The 19,584-nt window shown below is 50.6% G+C and overlaps 1 protein-coding gene across 6 annotated transcripts in view; it reads right to left on the reverse strand.

Annotated features, from left to right (window-relative positions):
- The window catches only part of Hivep3 (HIVEP zinc finger 3), a 420,584-nt gene that overhangs the window by 29,563 nt on the left and 371,437 nt on the right, over nucleotides 1-19,584 (reverse strand). For all 6 annotated transcript variants that reach the window (XM_041651429.1, XM_041651423.1, XM_041651424.1 and 3 more), the window contains 2 exons: nucleotides 5,144-10,659; nucleotides 2,036-2,178 (listed from right to left, as the gene is read on the reverse strand). In XM_041651429.1, the coding sequence (XP_041507363.1) occupies nucleotides 2,036-2,178; nucleotides 5,144-10,135 (5,135 nt within the window). In that variant the 5' untranslated portion in view covers nucleotides 10,136-10,659. The remainder of the gene's footprint in view (nucleotides 1-2,035; nucleotides 2,179-5,143; nucleotides 10,660-19,584) is intronic.

Here is a 19,584-nt window from a genome sequence, read left to right on the forward strand (position 1 = left end):
CCTGTGATTAAGTCACTCTTGGTGACAGGTGAGACTTGGTCAGTTCTGGTCCCATCCATGAGATGCTGGAGGTGTCCCAGATATGTCTCCTTTTCCCCATTAGCAAATATTCTTAGAGGGTAACACCCACCCTGTGGAAGGAGAGAGTTCACCAGAAGCAGGGGTAGGAGGCACAGTAGAGCCAGGATAGGGGATTGGTGATGGGGGGCGTGGGATGGGTGGGTAGCTGAGTTAAGGGTGGAAAGGACTTGATTGCTTATATCAGGTGACTAGTTGGAGGAGTGAGGATGACATTTATCCTAGCCAAGGGCACAGAGAAGTGCCTCAGATGGAGACCAAGATCTAGACACAGTCGAGGGACCCATCAGTGTCTATGTGATCAGTTTGTGGGAACCACATCCTTCCTTGGCCTCATGGAGCTTATGACATTGGCACAAGCCTGCTGTCATCCTCTTCACAGAAAGGGATGATGACACTGGAGATATGTGTGTGGGGATGTCCGAGTGGGACAGAGGTATGTGGACCTGCTACTTGGAGAAAGGGTGACAGTCTTTGAAAGAGGGAGACTCTGAAACAGTGGGCAGGACTTAGTGACACCCTGCATGGGACACAAGGAGGATGACAACATTGACAGGGCTTAGGAAGGGCGTAGGGGACTCGGGTGATGGTTCATCTTTCAGATGGAGGTGGAGGTGTTCATTAAATAGTTAGATGGCAGGGGGTGACACTTGCTGTGTCTAAGGATTCAGGCTTCTTCAGGAACACAGCAGCATTGGGGTTGGGAGTGGTGATTCAGAACCAGACCTCCCTCTGGAGGAGAATGCCTCTGTGCACACACAGAATGCCCTAAAGGGAAAAGATTCTTGACACCACCAAATACCACATAGCTTCTTAGATCCCAGGCAGTCCTGGAACACCAGGAAGAAGGCACAGCCACCCCTCTTGGAGCTTGGGACCTGGTGACATGAGAGCACACAGCCACATGAGGGCGCTCTAACCAAATGGCAGGCATAGAAAGGAAAAAGGGCAGAGCTCGGAAGCACCTCTGGTCCTTTGGCATTGTGGGTGTGTTCAGGGATGTTCACCATCTCCTGACCCTGTCCTTGTTAAAACCACTTCCTGCTCCGGAGAGCCCTTCTCGCCACTACAAAAGGCCAAAGGCCAAACTAGGAAGCAGAGCAGTTTAGTTCTCCATTCCCACTTCCCCAAAGACTCCTACACCTGTCACCGCGTAACCCCATGAATCAGTCACTTGCAGGTGCTGGAGAACAAGAGTCCTCAGTGACAGCTCATGCTGTCGGAGGCACATGGAGATGGGGATTGTATAGACTTGGTATCACCCTGATGACGACAGGGACACAGACATAGGACCCTAAGACAGACACCGTGGTACCTGCTCACAAACACGTGGCCACATAGAACACAAAGCGTACAACAAACTTTCACAAAAAGTACATCTGAGACCAGGTTGCCCTTCTGAAGCCTGGGGCGTGTGAGGGTTGGGTACAGTGGGGACGTGTCCCAGACTAGCAAGCCCCAAGGCCTGTAACTCAGCAGGTTCTCAAATGAACACCACAGGAAAACAGCCAAAGATGAGACTCCAAACACAGGCAATGAGTCCTGGGCCTGCCAGCGGACAGGGCGGGGAAAAGTGTGAAGGGTGTGTGTCATGACTCTTTGGCACCATGGAGAATAGGATGTAACCAGGGTGGCCTGGGCAGGACAGAGGCAATACACCCTAAAGGAAACAGTAGTCCAGACTGTAGCTGGGGACTTGACATCACCTCCATGCTAGACTGAGAACCTGGACAGAATCTGTGGACACGGGGCTGGAGAGAGACCTTGGCTCCTTCAGCTTCCCACCAAGGATCCCTGCAAAACAGATGGCCTGGGAGTCCCACAATGCTGAGAGGCACTGTGGGAACCACAGGCACCCATGAGCACTGCACGGCCAGGAGCCGCTAGCCACCTCTGTGTGTAGGTGGTGGGAGCTCTCCATACAGGAAGCCAACTGCAGACAAGGCATGAACCTTACCCTCCTTCGAAGATCTTGACCCTCGCCGGCTCTCCTCTCTTGGAAGCAGGAGCACCCTCCTCTGCCTTCCCTTGCTTTTCTTCCTTCTCCACTCTAGCTGGGTCTTTCTGGCTCTCCTGGGAAAGCAGTGACGGGAGCTGCACCTGGAGAGGAGGACAAAACCAAGATTGGTTAACCTTGCATTCTGGGTCAAGTGCAAAATCACACCTGCCCACATGGCCTTCTGCTTTCCACCCAGTTCCCCTCCACAGATGCAAGGACTGGCCACAAGAGACGAAGTCCCCTCCAAGCTGTATTTTGACCTCCCCCTCTTCCCACAATCCCTTTCCTTCTGAGAGGCACAGTGGGTCTTGGTGTTATGTGCTGGCCTTGGGGCCTATGGGGATATGTCTCTTCACCTTGGTCACCTTAGCACTCAGAATAGCAATCAAAAAGACAAATAATGCTGAAGAAATAAGTAAAGGCTTGGCCCTTTCTCACAGGTTAGTGCCAAAGCAGCTGACTAGGTTAAGCAAAGCACAGGTCTCCAGTTTCCAGCACTAGTTCACCCAAGCCAGCACCAAAGACCAGGAACTACAGACCCTCAGCACCCAGAACCAGGCTGAGGGATCAAGGTATCCACTCTAGGTAGAGCAATGGACCTCTGTGAGACCTCACTCTGTAGGGAGGGCTGACATTGTACTTCTCAGCATTGTCCAGTGTCCCGAGACTATACTCTCTAAATCTGAGGTGGGGGAAGGCACACCTTTACATAGGGTGCTGGCACCCAGCAAAAGGATACCTGGCTGGGAACGAGGGGAAGTAAGTTCCAGGGCCAAACGGATCCCAGCTAAGCCAGGTTTCCCAATGCTTAGATAAAGGACTTTCAGAGTGGCTAGGGGAAGACAGCAGCTACAGGGTGACAGCCATCAGTTGAGTTTGCAGAAGAACAGGAACGATAGCCAGGCACAGGTTGGGTGGTGCTGGGGGTGGGAGTGATCCTCCCATCACTGCAGGCATGCAAGTGAAGGGGGGTGGTGGCTTGTAGCAAGGCCTCCGTTTGCAGATCATGCCATTATGTTAATGTGTGATATTTGTGGACTTTGGGCAGAAAATTTTGAATGAGATTGACAACTCCAAGGAAATGACTGCAGGCTTTAGCTCATTTTAGGAAAGTAGCAGGATGAAGAAATGACTGTCAAACTCAGAGACAAAAGTCCAACACTCCTTTTGTCTTTTATGCAGTTGACACCTCTCATCAGGGAGGGGGAACAGCTCAGACATGATTCAAAGGCTTTAGGAGTAAGCGCTGGTTCTGCGTCTGATCTTTGCCATTTACTGTGTGGCCCCATGCAAGTTACTTAGCCTCTCCGAACTTTGATCTCTTTCCCTACTGTACCCTAGTTAGGTGTTATGAGAATGAAAGTAAAGTTTAGTACAGTATCTGGCACACAGCAGGCACCCCAAAAGTTTTGAGTATAATTACGCTAGCATCTTGGCAGTAGCCACAGTTTATGGTAGTGACAGCAAAAGTGGAAATTCTGCTCAGAGATGTCTGTGTACTGACAAAGACATCAGAGAATAAATTTGGAAAATAGTTTGTGAAGAATATCCAGGACACCTCTGATTGAACTCTCACCCTCACGATGAAGGCAGAAAGTAGGGTCGTTCAGGAAGCTGCAAACCCAGGTCTGCTCCCAGGGCTATGATGGAGTCAGGGTTCCAGTTTCTGTGTGGTATTTGGTCAAAGCACCTGGCTAGGATGGTTTCTTGTGAACATCATGCGTCATTGAATTTGCAATTATCTTTCAAAAGTTTCATTCCTCCAGTAACTAAAACATGAAATAGATTAACTCTTTGCAGCCAGATAGGTCTGGGTTCAAATTCTGGATTTGTCAAACATTTGCCCCAGATTCTTGACCACTTTCAGCCTCTAACCCCAGATTCCCTCATCTGTAGCATGGAAGTGATGCTGCTTTCCAGGGTGAGGTGAGCAGTGTCTGGGGCCCAGGGTCCCAGGGTCCAGTACAGGGCTTGGCACCAAACAAGTTGCACCGGTCACTCCATAAATTCCAGGTCTGGTTTGAATGCGAAAGGTCCTCATATCAGGCAGTGATGTTGTTTGGGCAGGTTGTTCAACCTTTGAGGTAGACCCTCACTGGAGGATGTAGGTGGCTGTGGAGAAGACCTTGAGGAATTTATAGCCTGGCTCTACTTCTTATACACCCTCTGCTTTCTGAGCATGGAGGCAATGCAACCATCCAGCTTCCATATGCCTTTCCTGCCATGGTGAATTGTATCATCTTGAAACAATGAACCCGAATAGATCTTTTTCTCTTTTAAACTGCTTGTGTAGGGATATTTTGTCACCCTAGGCCAGCACAGGTCACAGCCTAGCCTTGCCTGTATAAAGTGTTGTGTTCTTATGCAAATTGAAATTGGTGAATTTCAAAGTTGTTAAATTAGTTGGGAAACTTTATTGCATAGCTCCTGAAGTAGTCTACATCAGAGGCAATAAAGGAATAAATATGAGCTGCTACTCTGTAACACAGATGGCTCAAATTGTGAGTGACACTGCCTCCTGCGGGTGGAGAGGTGTACTGCAGTCCAATTCTATGTACCATCCTACAGAAAAGGGACTGTTTCAGGAGTGGTTTGTGTCAAATGTGGAAATGGGATGATTTTAAGGGGTAGTAGAGGATAAAAACAGTAGATACAGATAAAATAAAAAAATTGAAAGAGAATAGTAGGGCAAGGGAGAACCCCATGGGAAAGGGCTAGAATATAGTTCTACGATTGGCAAAAGCATCCCAACAATAACATTTCCCAACTATGTCCTTTGGAGAATTGCTCTTTACCTTGCTGAGACTGAACTTTTTATTTTATATTAGAAGCTTGTAGGAAGGTAGGGAGACTTTGCTGATAACATTATTCCAATTATGTTAGGAACATGAGAGCAGAAAAACTCAATGAATATGTTTTCTTATAAAGTTTTAACTCCCAGAGAGAAAAATCTGCTCCTCCACACCAAGCTGATTTCAATTCTACAAATTTAGAATGAAGACAATGTGACTTTAAAAGCTCAGCACAAGTTTTGGCATTTGAAGACTAGACCAAGAATGAACTTACCTCTGTCATACGGGGCTTTCGGGAACTGGATGGCACCAGCCTTCCTGCCTCAGGATGTGTAGCTGTGGCCATGGTGTATGTCTCTTTGCTCACTTTCTGCTTAGATCTCAGAAGGGACAAAGCAGCTTTAGTGGAAACCCCTGGAAGGTTGGGGTTGTACAAACTTATGCACCAACCAGCGTAAACAGAGGACCTCCTATCTGCATGCTGGATGTGATTTGGCTTAATGTAGTTTAAATAGCACCAACTGACATTAGTGGTCGTGTGGAGGCTGGGGAACTGCAGTACCTTCTTTGAGTCTGTACCTTCTTGCAATTTGGCTGGTTTCAGGGAAGTATCTGACAGAGGCAGAGAGCAAGGGGGTGCCAGGGGAGGGAGGTCAGGCTGTTCCTTTGGATCTTCTTTCTTTATGCTCAGTGGAGGCACTCCTCTCCGGTGAGCTTTGCTAGATGGTTGAGCATATTCCTTCAAAGCTTCTGAGCCTGGGGCTGCCCCATGGGGCAATGTGGGATGAGAGAGGGGAGAAAGCTCTTTTGGGTCAGATGGATCTGAAGGCAGACTGGACAGTGTTTCTGCCTCCCTCCTGCTCTGGCCTTGGCTGCCCACATAGGGCTTCTCTGCCCTCTGCCTGTCCTCTGAACCGGTCAGCACCACACTGCATGTGCTCACCAGCTCCAGTTTTTCATCTGCCTTGGAAGCCTCCTCCTCCTTTACCCTTTTCTGCTGCTGGGTTTCCATGGTAAGTTCAAGACTGCCAGCTGGAGAGAGGACACGCTTGCTTCCCCCGGCTGTGGATGAGCTCCCCTCCAGGCTCAGAATGCCCTCAGAGGACAGTGAGGTGCCTTTCCTTCCAGGCACTCTCAGATAGGGTGTCTGGAAGCCTCTGCTTTGCTCCTTGCTGGTGCTAGATGGCCCAGGCCCAGCTTCGTAGACATCAGTCCCACACACAGTCATCCCTTTGGAAGGTGGCTCCTCATACTTGGTAAGAGCCATACTTGCTGAGCTTCCTTGAGACTGGGTGACCAAGATCTGAGACAAGGTGGTGTACATGGCACTCCCATAGGATGGCATGTGGGTCTGGATGCGGACGGGAACAACCAGTGACACCATAGCATCTGGACAGGCAGGCAGGGCCAATGTTGGGGCTGATGTGGGAGCTGGGGAGGTAGCTGGAGGAGTCACAGGGGGCAGCTGGATGGCACTGCTGTATTCTGTGCTGCTGGAGGGGCCAGAAGGTCCGGTTGCTAGGGGGGCCAAGCTGGTTTTGATCGGGGGCAAGTGGCTTTCTATTTCACCAGGAAGCTGCAATGCAAACTGGGATTGCAGAGGCAGAAAATACCCAGAGAGGGTTGAGGAGGCAGGGCATGGCATGGGGAGGAAGGAAGGGGGCTGCGGGAAGGGGATATCTGCAGGGTGAGGCAGGAGCTGGGGGAGATGGAGTTGGCTGGGGTGTAGCACGGTAGGCTGCAGAGGAAGTGGTGGGGCTTGGAACAAGGAAGGTGGGAGTGGGGGCATGGAGTATGGAGAGGAGAGGAGGCCAGCCATTGCTTGAGTGGGGAAGAACCCAGAGGACTGCTCTTGCTCCTGAGGCAAGAGGTGCTGAAAGGAGAAGAGGGAGACTGGTGGGGGCAACTGGGTGCCAGGAGGTCGGAACACTTGCAGGGCTTCTGTGTAGGGTGGGTTTGACCCCAGTGGGGGCCTCTCTTGCATTTGGCTCTTGCCTCCTGAGGGCCCACCTTGTGTGGTAGCCATGGAGATCTGGGGCACGGAGCTTTTGGTGGAAGGCTTGCTGGCTGAGGGCTCCTCACTGCTCTCTTGTTTGCCCTTGGGGGTAACCTCCAGCTCTGCTTCCAGAGGTCTGTTGAGGGAGGCCTGTCTCACCAGGAAGCATTTTCTTCTTTCTGGCGGGGCGGTTTGGGGTGGTGGAGCTGCAGGCACTGCTACAGATGGTCCTGTCGGGGACAAGCTGCCATAGTCAAAGGATTTACTTCGAGTCTCAGTCATGTGTGAGGAATGGGGCACGTTGGGACTCTGCTCTGAGGCTGACCTTCGCATCTCTCGGGCATGCGGGTGGTGGCTGGGGACAGTCAGCATGTGGGTGCCCAAGGGTTTGGAACGTGTGTCTAATGAGGGCCCAGGGGTTTCAGCTTTTCCGTGATCCTCTCTATCAAATGAAGCCGAGCGGCTGGAGCCACTCAGAGAGATGCTGCTCTCCTGGCTTGGGCTTCGAGACAGGGGCACAGAAGATTCGAAGCTGGACTCCCCTGAGGACTGTGCCATCTCGGCTAAGCGGAGTCTCTTTTTCTTGGGTGGCAGCTTCTCCGCTGGGAGCTGTGCCAGCGTCTGGCTACGCTGGGGCCACTGGAATTCCTCTGTCTTCTCGGGCTCTTTTGGGGGTGGCTCAGGCTCTGTGTCTGGCCTGTCAGGCTCTTCTGTTACCAGGATCTCTGGAACTTGAATGTTGGGCTGGCGGACCAACCTCGGCTGCAGGGAGTGAGCCGAGCGTCCATGTGGGGCATGCGGGGCAGGTGGCGGGGATGAGAACTGGGCCAGGGGCTTGTCTTCTTCCAGGCTGCTTGGCTGCTCCAGTGGGTCAGATTTCTCAAAGGAGCTGGTGTGCTGGATGACAGAAATTTCTTTGGACATTGTTCTCCTCTCCTTCCCTGGTTCTGATCCAGTCCCTGGCTTGGGAGTCCTTGGCTGGAAGCTCGTGGGTCCCTCTAATGAGGGAACTGATTTGCTTGGTTCTGCTGGTGACTTGGTGGACTCCAGGGGAGGGTGACGAGCTGGGTCTGATGGGCCAGGACTGCCAAAGGCAGGTGGCTCCTCCTCATCTCCAAGGCTCTTCTCCTTCCGTCTTTTTCTCAGTGGAGTGAGTTCCAGGGTGGCCCCCAGTTTGTAATGCATCATCTGGGACCAAGGCTCAGGCTCAGCCTGAGTCTTCTCAACCTCGTGAGCACCTACAGAGTGGGCTTTTGTGATCTGGAGCTCAGAGCAGTAGTACTTCTTATGGGCTTCGTAATTCTCTCTCTTTTTGTACCGAGCACCACAGATGGTACATTCATAGCTCACGCCTTTCGTTTTCAACCCTTTCTTGGTCTTTTTGGTAAGGTCGCTTTCCTTGGATTCTGGTTCATCAGAGGGCTTGGAGGTGGGGTCTTTGCTGCTGGGTCCAGGCTCCTCGGCACTGTACTCACCTCCCAAAGGTAGTTCAATGGCTGGCTGGCGTTTCAGCATCCGTGGGTGGGAGGTAAACATGGGACTGCTGCGAGTGGGGGCTTCGGGGTCAGCAATGTGGTCATCGAAGGAGTAGCTCCCACGGAAGGTGTGGTGGGGGGTGCTGATGGTGCAGGCGGCAGAAGGCATTGAGTGGCTTCTCAGGAGAGGCACGGGGTGCGTGGAGCTGGGCGGGTGCTGGAGGCTCAGCAGCGATTGTTCCAGCTTCGTCTTTTCCCCATGGGACGATAGTGACTCCCGGTAGAGGCTGGATTTCGGGGACTCCACGCTGCTGCGCCTGGTCAGAGAACTTCTCCTGGGCTTCACACTGTCAATCTCGCTGGTGTCCACCACGGCCTCATTGATGGTGATGAGCTTGGTGATGTGTTCAATCACCTGTGTCCGGGGTACAGACAAAGGCACCAAGCTGGGCTTGTCTTCAGCAGACAGGGGTAGGAGGGGCTGGGTGGAGGAGGATGCCAGCATGGAGGTCCGCTGTCCAATCCGCCCACACTTGCCGAAGATGATCTCCGCATAGGATTTGGCATTGGTGTTGGGGGGGCTGACCTGCTGCTCAGCGCTCTCTGAGCGTGAGAAATACCCCGACTCTGTGCTGCCTTTGCTCCCTGGGCTCAGGAACGTCTGCTCCTCGATCAGCTTCTTCCTCTCGCTCAGGCGGAGTGCCAGCTTCTGCTTGATCGTGTGTGTGTCTTCCGGTTTATGGGTCAGGGGATGCTCTGATGAGGTTTCTGCAAATGGGGTGGGGTCTTCCAACGACGGTGCGGTGCTTGACTGGGACAGGGAGCAGCGTTCCTGGCTGGAACTCTGGCTCCCAGAGCTGTATAAGCCGCTTGAGAGCAGGGGATGCTTAGGTTTGGGGAGAACCTCTGTGGGGGGACCTGACGTGGTACCAGTTTCCTCCTCGGAATCTGTGCTTTCTCCCTCAGTGGGCTCCTCAAACTCTTCCCCAGGGATCCTCTCCATCTCCAGCCCAGGGGGGTACATCTCACTGCTGGAGCCGGAAGCCAGGCCGGCTTTGATGCGGTGGGCATGGGACTTCCTGTGCTTATAGAGGTTACTCTTGGTTTTGAAGGAGAAGCCACAGGGGCCGCAGGGATAGGGCCTCTCACCTGTGTGTGAGCGAATGTGCTTCTGGAGCACACTGGGCTTGGCACAGGGCCGGCTGCAGTACTGGCAGATATACTTCCCTGGCTTCTGTGGTTTCCTCTCTTTCTTGTGTGCCTCTTCTGTGGGCTTCAGGGAGACCTGGGAGGGACGGGGCACAAAGACCTTAGGGATGCCAGGCAGGTCCTCAGGAGGAAGAATGGAAGCATGGGATGGGAGGAGCTGACCCTGTGGATGCAGCCCAGGGGCCACAAAGGAGCCTGAGGGTCCAGGTCTCATGGGGTCAACCAGCTGCCACGTGGACCCCTCTAGGAGATGCTCTGGTTTGCCCGGGGACATGAATGCTGGTGTCAGAGGGTGCTGCGGAAGCTGTGAGATGTGGACCGAGGCCTCAATGGAGGGCCTCCGGGGAGGCTTCTGCTGCTGGCCCGTCTTCTCCTGAGAGCCTTCTCTAAGAACCACCGCGGGGCCCGAGAAAGGCTGGGGGGGTAGGAGCTCCTGGGTGGCACTCTCTGAGGGAGCAGTGGTGCCACTGCCTGGATATGGGGCGCTGGAAGGAACACTAGTCTGAATAGCCTCTCCTTTGGTCAGCCGCTTCCGGGGACTTCCGTCAGCCTTCTTGGTGCCCTTGACGCTTTGTTCAGGATCCATGACCTTTCCAAGACTTCAGATACTACTCAGAGAGTTTGCGGTGGGTCACATTTATGAATAATCCAAGTGTCCCGAGGTGTCTAGCTTTGGCCACATTGGTCAAGAGCTGTGGAAGTCAACCCCACGATGGATTTGGGGGGTTGGGCTTTTTATTTCTCCAAGTGTCAGAGGCTGCAAGTGGACTCAGAGCAGGTCCCGGGGTCCACACTGTTCATACTGGTGTGGCATGACACCCCCCTACTCTGCAGACAGGAAGCGCACTGGCATTTTCTGCCTGAGTGTCTGTCTTGAAAACGGCATGAAGGATGTCAGTATTGCCATTGAGTGGGTTTGATTGGCAGTGACAAGTGGCCCCCACAAGTCCCCTGTGTGCTATGCGAACAGCTGAAGGTTGGAGACATGTGTCCTGTCATCTCCAGTCCTGGCTGGAGAGATGCCACACTGAATGCAGTTCTGCTCTGGCCTCTTCACCTCTTGAGTTCTGTACTGGAGATGAACAGCCTCGGAGGAGAAATCACGATCTTCTGTGGGGGGAAAAATACACACAACAAAGGAAAGAGATTTACTGAGGTTGTCCACAGACCGGGCAAACGAAGTGCAGGGTTAAGGCTGGCTAAGACTCCCTAAAGATTAGCTAGAGGCATTCCAGCAGGATATAGAACCCCCAGCTCCCACAGTGCATCACTGCCTCCACAGAGCCAGTACTTCTGATAGTGGTCTTGTGGGGTTCCTGGGGGCTAGAGGCTGGCCCCCCTCATCCCTGCCCTCTGGCCCAGGCACAGTGTGTCTGGGCTTGCCATGCCTCTGATGTGAATCTGGAATAAGGGTAACAGCAGGTGCTGCCTGAACTGCTTCTGTGGCCTGTAGCAGAGTAACACGAGGAACCAGACAAGGATGCTTCTGAGTGGATAGAGGGATGGTGCTGGAGGGGAGGGGCAGAGGAGGAGCCTGAGGGTGATGGGATGAGCTTCCAAGGTAGGATTGCTAACCATCAGTCTCCCTGGCCTAGATCCGCATATCCTTGAGAAAACTCTATCTCGTGTTGATGGGCAAAGCAGCTAAGGATAGAACATAACCCATGATGGCAACTCAATCTGGCAGTGACCAGCAGATTGATTCAAACACTCCCCCAGGAAATAGGGAATCCATTTATTTATTTTTGGATAGGGTTTCTCTGTATAGCCCTGGCTGTCCTGGAACTCACTCTATAGACCAGACTGGCCACAAACTCAGAGATCTGCCTATCCCTGTCTCCCAACTGCTGGAATTAAAGGTGTGACACCATCTCCCAGCACTCTGAAGCCTTTTCCTGTCCCCCAGTGTACCAAGGAAGCCCTAGGTATAGGTCAGAGTGGAGGTCCTTGCCATATCAGGAGGTAAACGGCCTGTTGGTCTGGGTGGACTTCCCAGGTGTGTGTGCTCTAGCTGAATGTCGGATAGACCAGCTTCCCTGGGTTCAGAAGAACTCTCAGAGTCCTTCCCTTCTGGGATGAAGTCGAATTTCAGAGCTACAGGTTGCTGCGACTTCATCTCACACACCCTCCTCTCTTTCCAGATGAGAAAACTGTGGTCCAGCCAGGGAAGGTGGCTCACCAAAGCCCTGACTCTTGTTTACTTGTTGCTTTTTGCTTTTGGTGATGCTGGGGATCAAGTCTAGGGCTCTGCACATACTAAACAAGCACTGTTGACCACTGAGCCACATCCCAGCCCTTGATTTCTTTCTTTCTTCCTTTCTTTTTGAAACAAGATCTTGATATGTAGCTCAGGCTGGCCTTGAATTTACAATCCTTCTGCCTTAACTTCCAGAGTACAGGGATCTCTCTGTGCCCAGCAAGTCTTAGACTGTAAAAGACAGTGCCTCCAAGACAGAGTTTATTCCTGGTACCTTTCTCCTGTGTTATCCAGCCCATCCTCCGGTCAGAATTTCTCTGCTTCTGTCTTCTGTAAGTGTACCCTGCCCCTGGCACCCTGAGCCAGCTTCCCTCCATTTACACACACTGCATTTCCACAGAGGATGAACAATTCCTCAAGGCTCAACTGCCTGTCAGATGGCGGGGGTCAGAGCCTGGTTTCTGCTGTGGGAGGCACCAGGCTATCTTTTAGCTAAACATCACATCTTATAAGTCTACTCCTTTTGTGTTTTCCAAATCCCCATTCAGCAAAGAGTTTAAGGTAATTACAATAATCTATAATTAAATAATAACCACAAATAACAAACCATGAGTTAGGGTTGGTAGAGTAAAAAGAACCAGCCATAAATGCTTACAGAATTTATATAGTTCAGCTATGCATTTTCATATGCTCTTCCTGGTGGTCATGGAGAAAGGGGAAATGTGATCCAGTATAGAGAGGAAGCCATAGAGAAAGAGAGAGCTAAGTTCCTTGCAAGGGCTGCTAGGAAAGACCCTTTTCATGTGACACTTGAGCCAGGGCAGGAAGATGTAGGTCATCTCTGTCTTCAATGAAATCCTTCTAGCAAATGCAGTGATCACCACAACTCAGTAAGGGGTATTTTTCAAGGACTTAAATCCCTATCTCAAACAGCAGAGTTCTAGAGATGAGGGGACCAAGGGAAGCAAAGATTATGGAGTTTGTCCTAAGAGCCACACAATTTGGTGGCAATGCCAGACTTGTTCTCACTGCAGTAATGTTTCCTGTGGCTCTTATGAGGAGGGGGTACTGAAGCCCAGGGCTCCCTGCTGATCCACAGGACACCACTGGGTCTGCAGCAAGGAGCGTGGGGGTGGGTAGAGTCTGAACAGCAGCCCTGGCTTTTCTACTTCTGTCTGAACTTCACTGTGGTGCTGGAGGGGAAGTGGAGAGTCTGGCTAAGGTCGGGCCCCATCCTGGTGGCACACTGCCCTGCTTCTCTGTCTGAATGAATGGAGGCTGAAGTAACCCGAGCTTCCAACTTCAGAGGAGGGCTATGCTGCATGCAGTACGGGGGAGACTTGCTCTCTGGGCTGAGTCTTTCAGTCTTGTTCACTGTGTGTTCCGGGGAGGTGTGGCTAGGCCTCTAGGTGCTATGTGGTGGTAAAGGAATGATTATTTCTGTCTCTTTATCCTTTGGCACAAGGACCTGCAAACTCAAGCTGGTGATAAGCATTGCTTCTTCCACCAGAGGGAGACCCTGCAGCATGCCTGGAAGTGAGGGGGCAGCTGGCAGCGGGGGACACATTGTCTGGTCCTGCACTTTCCTTTTATTCAGCCACAGGGCAATCCAGGGACAGGCAGTCGGGGCTGGGATCTGGTGTGATTCTCAGGACTGGGGATAAAGAAGAGGATGCCAAGGGAAAGAGATGAATTTGGGTCCATCAGGTTACTCATTGGGACTACCTAGCCTGCCTAGGTCATTAACTAGCCCATATCAGGGGCTGGACCAGGTTCCTTCCTAAGCCAGTTAGGCCACTGCTACTGTCAGGACACCAGCTAGTATCTACATCAGGCTCCAGGCTGAGGTGCTAGGGTCACTGCCCAAGTGAGATTAAATTGAAGTGAGATGGAGGCAGAAACTTCATACCCAGGAAGAATTTATGTGATGTATGATGTCCTTCTGTGTGCTGTGACTATGTGTTTCTCTATTGGCTGATGAATAAAGCTGTTTCAGCCAATGGCTAGGCAGAATATACCTAGGCGGGAAATCAAAATAAAAATAGGGAGAGAAGGCAGAGTCTGAGAGATGTCATGTAGTCACCGGGGAAGTGAGATGCCACTGGTAAGCCACAACCATGTGATGATACATAGATTAATAGGAATGGGTTAATTTATAAGAGAGAGCTAGCCAGTAAGAAGCCTAAGCCATTGGCCAAACAACTGTAACTGATATTAGGCCTCAGAGTGGTTGCTTCATAAGCGGCTGCGGGGACCCCGTGGGCAGAGAGAAACTGGTCCACTGAGACCAGAGGGACAGAGAAAAATCTCCATCTACAGCTCTGCAAACTCAACCATAGATTTGGGGGTTCTAAGAAGGTTCTTTGCTAGTAACTAACTTACCCTGCTTCACGGCACACCAAAGTGTGGTCACAAATTTCACCGCTAGTCAATAAAACATGCTGATGTCAGATCATAAAAGAGAATCTTTTCACTTTCAGTAGCTGGGAACCCAGGACTCAAGACCACAGGCTGGACAGGATGTGAGCAGTAAACATCCTTGCTTCATGACAAACCATATTATCTGTGTCCCCTAAAGACGTCTGTGTGGTGTTTGTGTTCACACACACACATACACACACACACACACACACACACACACACACACACACACACACGGGTATGTGGGGGGGGGCAAGACTGAGTATGGCTCCTCACTCATGAGGTCAGATGGCAGGGCAGATATGAGGATGTTGGCCTGGAGAATCACAGTGAGGTGCTCAGAGAGCCACAGAAGGAAGCTATCAGAGTGACGTCAGTGAACAGCTCACTCTGTAGGATCCTCCTGCCTCAGACCCCAGAGTAACAAGCTGGTCGACTAGGACTACAGTTCCCCAGACGATGAACAAAAGAAACCTTTCCTCTTTCAGCCTGAAAGCTTTAACCTCAGGTAATGTGTTATAATAAAGCAAAACTGACTGATCATTAACCTCGGAGCGTTGAGTCACGGGGACCATGTTTGTTCCTATAATAATATGGGGGGGGGTGACTCTTAACAACTTCCTGAGGACAAGTCATCTCTGACTTCTATTTTTTAAAATTCACTTCTCATGTAATTCTGAGATCTAGAGAAAGCACTTTTCATTTCTGAGCACCGATCAAACACCACAACCTGTTTGTACAGGGGAAGTGCAGGAAAGCCTAGGTGAGTTGTGTCTGGTTGAGACCTGCCTTCCTGGGAGACCCAGGGACCAAGTGAAACTATCATCAGAGAGGTTGAAGTCTCTAGTGACATCCACGGAGAAACCAGAAACAAGGTTCACAGCCATTAGGAAGCAAGGATGAAGCCAGAGCTCGCTGGCCTGCTTAGGTCACCCTGGGATACTGGCACAGTAATAAGAGGCAGGGATAGCGTACACCCAGGTTCTGAGTCTGGACTGGGCTGCAAATTCCTGTTCATGTCAGGACTGTTCTTAGGGATTTGAGTAAAGCAATTCATCTATTCTTCACAACAACCCCGCCACCAAGCTGCCTTTGCCGTGTCTGACTTACATGTTAGGAAACGGAGGCACAAAACCACACTTCCTAGTAGCAGATCCCACAGCTAAGTCAGGACCACCAGGTGCCTTCTGCAGTGGAGACTGTGGAGCCTGGGCCACGCAGCCTTGCAGACAGGGCTCACCTCTGAATCCAAGCGTTAACTTGGAGGGCCAAGCTTTCCACTCCCAGCATTCTCTCTTCCCACCACGAGGGCTGGCCTTGTTAAGAACTTCTTTGTGTTTTCTTTGTGTCTACCATGCTATGTCTTGCTCCTGTGATGCTGAAAAGGAGCCAGCACTGGGTCGGCAGCTCATCTCAGCAAGGGCCTGGTGAAGCCCGAATGCCTGGGGCTAATTCATCGACAAGGTTGCCTATTGTTATCTATCTAGTTAGCACACCACCCTCCTAGCTTGTCATTTATTTATATCTGCCTTTTCCAGAAGCATCCAAAGCGATGTCTGGACACCTGAGAGAACGCAGTGGGCATTTGTGAACTTAAGTCAGTCTATTTTATCTTCAGTGAGCCAGGAAGTGCTAGTGAGGAGACCCCGGGGAAAAAAGAGCCCGTCAGGAGATTGGGTCAGACTCCTGTCTTCTGGCCACTGTGCTCTGCTAGGATCTCTGCCTGGAATAGACCTGGATTCCACAAGCCTGCATGCGTGTCAGCTTCCAGCAGGCCTCCAGCTGTCTTTCGACCACAGTTTGTTTAGGTGACAGTGGTACAAAAGGCACACCCATCCACAAGTTGCCTAGGTAGTTAGGGTTCTTCTGTCTATCACGAAGGGCAATATATATAGAATGTGCTAGAACAGGACTGGTGGTGAGATGGCTCATTGGGCAAGGGTGTTTGCTGCCAAGTCAGATGACCTGAGGTCAATTTCTGGTAGAAGGAGAGAACGAACATCAACACCATGTCCTCTCATGTTCACATATGTACCATGACACACATGTGCCCACACATATGTACACACAGTAGACAGATAAATGCAAACATTTTTAATTAAGAAAAGAACACACAACATTTATCATACACAAGCATGCCACAGAGAGGCAGGTGCACACACACAGAAACAGGCATGAAGGTGGATGCATGCACATAGAAGCACACACATTCTGTAAGTATCTAGGAAGGCAGGTCACCGATGTTCACTGCGCATCCCCACAGTGTGGGTACTGTCTACAGTCTGTCTTCCCATCTGTGAGGCAGGTAGTGGACATCACATCACTGGCTACCAATAAGCTCACGAAAAGATGCCTAACATCACCGATTATTAGAGAAAAGGAACTCAAGCCCAGAACCCAGTACCATCTCACTCATGTTAGTTAATGGCTCTTTTATCAAGAAAGAAAGGAAGAGAGTGAAATGGCTCAGTGGGTGAAGTGCTTGCTGAGTGCAGGTCCCGAGCACCTGTATAGATGTCAGGCAGGCTGCCTATAATCCCAGAACTCAGGAGATAGACAGAAGACCCCCAGAGCAAGCCAGGGTGAGCTAGACTACCCCAATATGCAAGCTCTGGGTTCAAGAGGGAGACCATGCCTCAACATACACAGTGGGAGTGATCAAGAAAGACACCCGATCTCAACCGTAGGCTTCTACATGCACACATACCTGCAGATACGTAGGTGCCCACCTACATGTGAACACATGTACATGCATTCATACATATAAAAAGTGTTGACAAGAATGCAGAGAAACGCTGAGATTGGTATGCACTGTTGGGAATGAATGGTTCAGCTTATATAGAAAACAGAGTGGCAAAATATTAAACTCAGAATATGGGGCCGGCGAGATGGCTGAGTGGGTAAAGGCACTTGCTGCCAAGCCTAATAACTTGAGTTCAATCCCTGGTATCCATGTAATATAAGAAGAAAAGTGACTTCTACAAGTGGCCCTCTGGTCTTCACATGTGCATGTATAGATTCATGAGTGTGCGTGTACACGTGCACTGGAAATCCAAACTCAGGTTTGTGATGCAAGCATTTTACCCATGGAATCATACCCCGAGCCCCCCAAAACAGACATGCTTTTAATAGGAACAAGAAGGAGCTATCTTAACAGCCAGCCCACATATGGTGTGAAGCTTTTATCCTGTGTGACTATAAGACCCAATTTTAGGTTTTACATTTAAGTCTTTAATCCACTCTGGGTTGTTTTCACCCAGAGTGAAAGTAAGTAAGTAAGGATTCAGTTTCATTCTTTTGTGTGTGAGTATCCCACCCCACATCCACACTGCGTGTTCTCGGGGCTCTTGTTGAAAGACAGTTGATCGTAAATGTGTGGTTTTATTTTGGGATCTCTTCCTGTTTCACTGGTCTACACACCTAATACTGTGCTGCTTTGATTACTGTAGCTTTATAATATAATTTGCAACTAAGAGGTGTGATGCTTCCAGTTTTTTAAATTCTTCCTCAGGATTTAGTTATTCATAGGGTTTTTGTGGTTCTATATGTACTGTTAAGTTTTTTTCTCTTTCTGTAAAAGCTGTGTTAATATTTTAGGGTCTGAACTAAATTTGTAGATTGCTTTGGACAGTATGGAGATTTAATAGCATTAATTCTTCCAGTCCATGAACATGAGATGCCTTTCCCTCTGTGTCTTTAACCTCCCTCCCTCCCCCTCTCTCCCCCTCCCTCTCTCTCCCTCTCTCTCCCTCTCTCTCCCCCTCTCTCTCCCCCTCTCTCTTCCCCTCTCTCTCTCCCCCCCCTCTCGGTACTACCTGCTGGAGTTGGCTGAAGCCCACCCCTAGCCTCTTAGACAATTTTTGAGACTTTGCTATGTGGGATTTGGCTGCCTTTGTCTAATGGGTTCACCATGTGGAGAGTAGGAAAGGGCCTAACTAAGGCTTTCTGAAAGAGGGGAGGACGGCAGCCGGTCCAGCTCTTTGCTTTGTTGGTGTTCGGCATGAACTATGCTTGGCATTTCTGGGATGAAAATCTCTTAGATGTCTGGGTTCTGGGCTGTGATGTTTTTGGCTTGGATTCCAGTTACACATTTCATGTGGACCCTATTTTCTTAGACTTCGCATATTTACGGCCCATGGCAGGCTTCCTATCTTGTTTTCAGAGCTGCCATGATGTCATTCTTTCAAAAATACCTTTCTGTCTCATCATGATGATTCCTAGGGAGAAGCTGGAGCTCCAGCAGGGGACTCCAGCAGGACAGAAGGACTTCTAATGGAGAGACATCATCTCAGAAGTCTGCGGTGTCTCCCTCATGGCACAGCTGATGCTCCTACACCAGGGTCACTGTTCTCCTGACATCCTATGGTCCACGGACAGCATCAGTGATCAGATTGCTCTAGGTGCCTCCGGCTTCCGTGTAGATACCCGACAGGCTGGTCTTCCCTTTTTTGTCTCCGGCACAGGAACTGAGAGCCAGTGTGTTGTCTACACTGAGTATCCTGGGAGAAGGATTTCCCCACCATGCTCTATACCAGCGGTTCTCAGCCTTCCTAATGCTACAACTCATTAATACAGTCCCTCATGTTCTTGTGACTCCTCAGCCATATGTAATTTTGCTACTGTTAAGGATTGTAAATAATTTCGGGGGGGATAGAGGTTGGTCAAGGGGGTCGCGACCCATAGGTTGAGAACCACCGCTCTAGAGGCTGATCAAGGCATACCTGATATCCAGTGTCTCCTCAGTTTAGGGCTCTGTAAGGATTATTCTAGGCAGCCTGATTGCCTCACCCTCAAGGCCTCTTCTATGGGGCTGAATCTCTAACACCTCTCTCTATTCTCTCTTCTGGTCTGTGTACATTTCAGAGTTCTCCCAACACAAGCTGACCCCACTGGCTGATATGCCCTTCCTCTCTCCCATACATGTGGCAAACTCCTCAATGTCTTTCCTGTCCATCCCATAGATCAACTTGCTTAGGGTATGGTCTCAATAATGTTTGATCAAACATTATTCCAGAAGATTCTGTGAGACTAACATTCAAACCCACAGACTGCATAAAATCGAATACCTCCTATAATGTAGGTGGGCCTTATGAATAACTGACAGCCTTCATAGGAAAAGGCTGGCTTCTCTAGAGGAGGAGACTGCCTCCGTAGGCTTCTCTAGAGGAGCAGACTGCCTCCGTAGGCTTCTCTAGAGGAGCAGACGGCCTCCGTAGGCTTCTCTAGAGGAGGAGACTGCCTCCGTAGGCTTCTCTAGAGGAGCAGACGGCCTCCGTAGGCTTCTCTAGAGGAGCAGACTGCCTCCGTAGGCTTCTCTAGAGGAGCAGACGGCCTCCGTAGGCTTCTCTAGAGGAGCAGACTGCCTCCGTAGGCTTCTCTAGAGGAGCAGACGGCCTCCGTAGGCTTCTCTAGAGGAG

The sequence above is a fragment of the Microtus oregoni genome, unplaced genomic scaffold (genome assembly GCF_018167655.1).
Source record: "Microtus oregoni isolate MIOR12 unplaced genomic scaffold, Mior012 000005F_ref0000423, whole genome shotgun sequence".
In the NCBI taxonomy this organism is placed as follows: Eukaryota; Metazoa; Chordata; class Mammalia; order Rodentia; family Cricetidae; genus Microtus; species Microtus oregoni.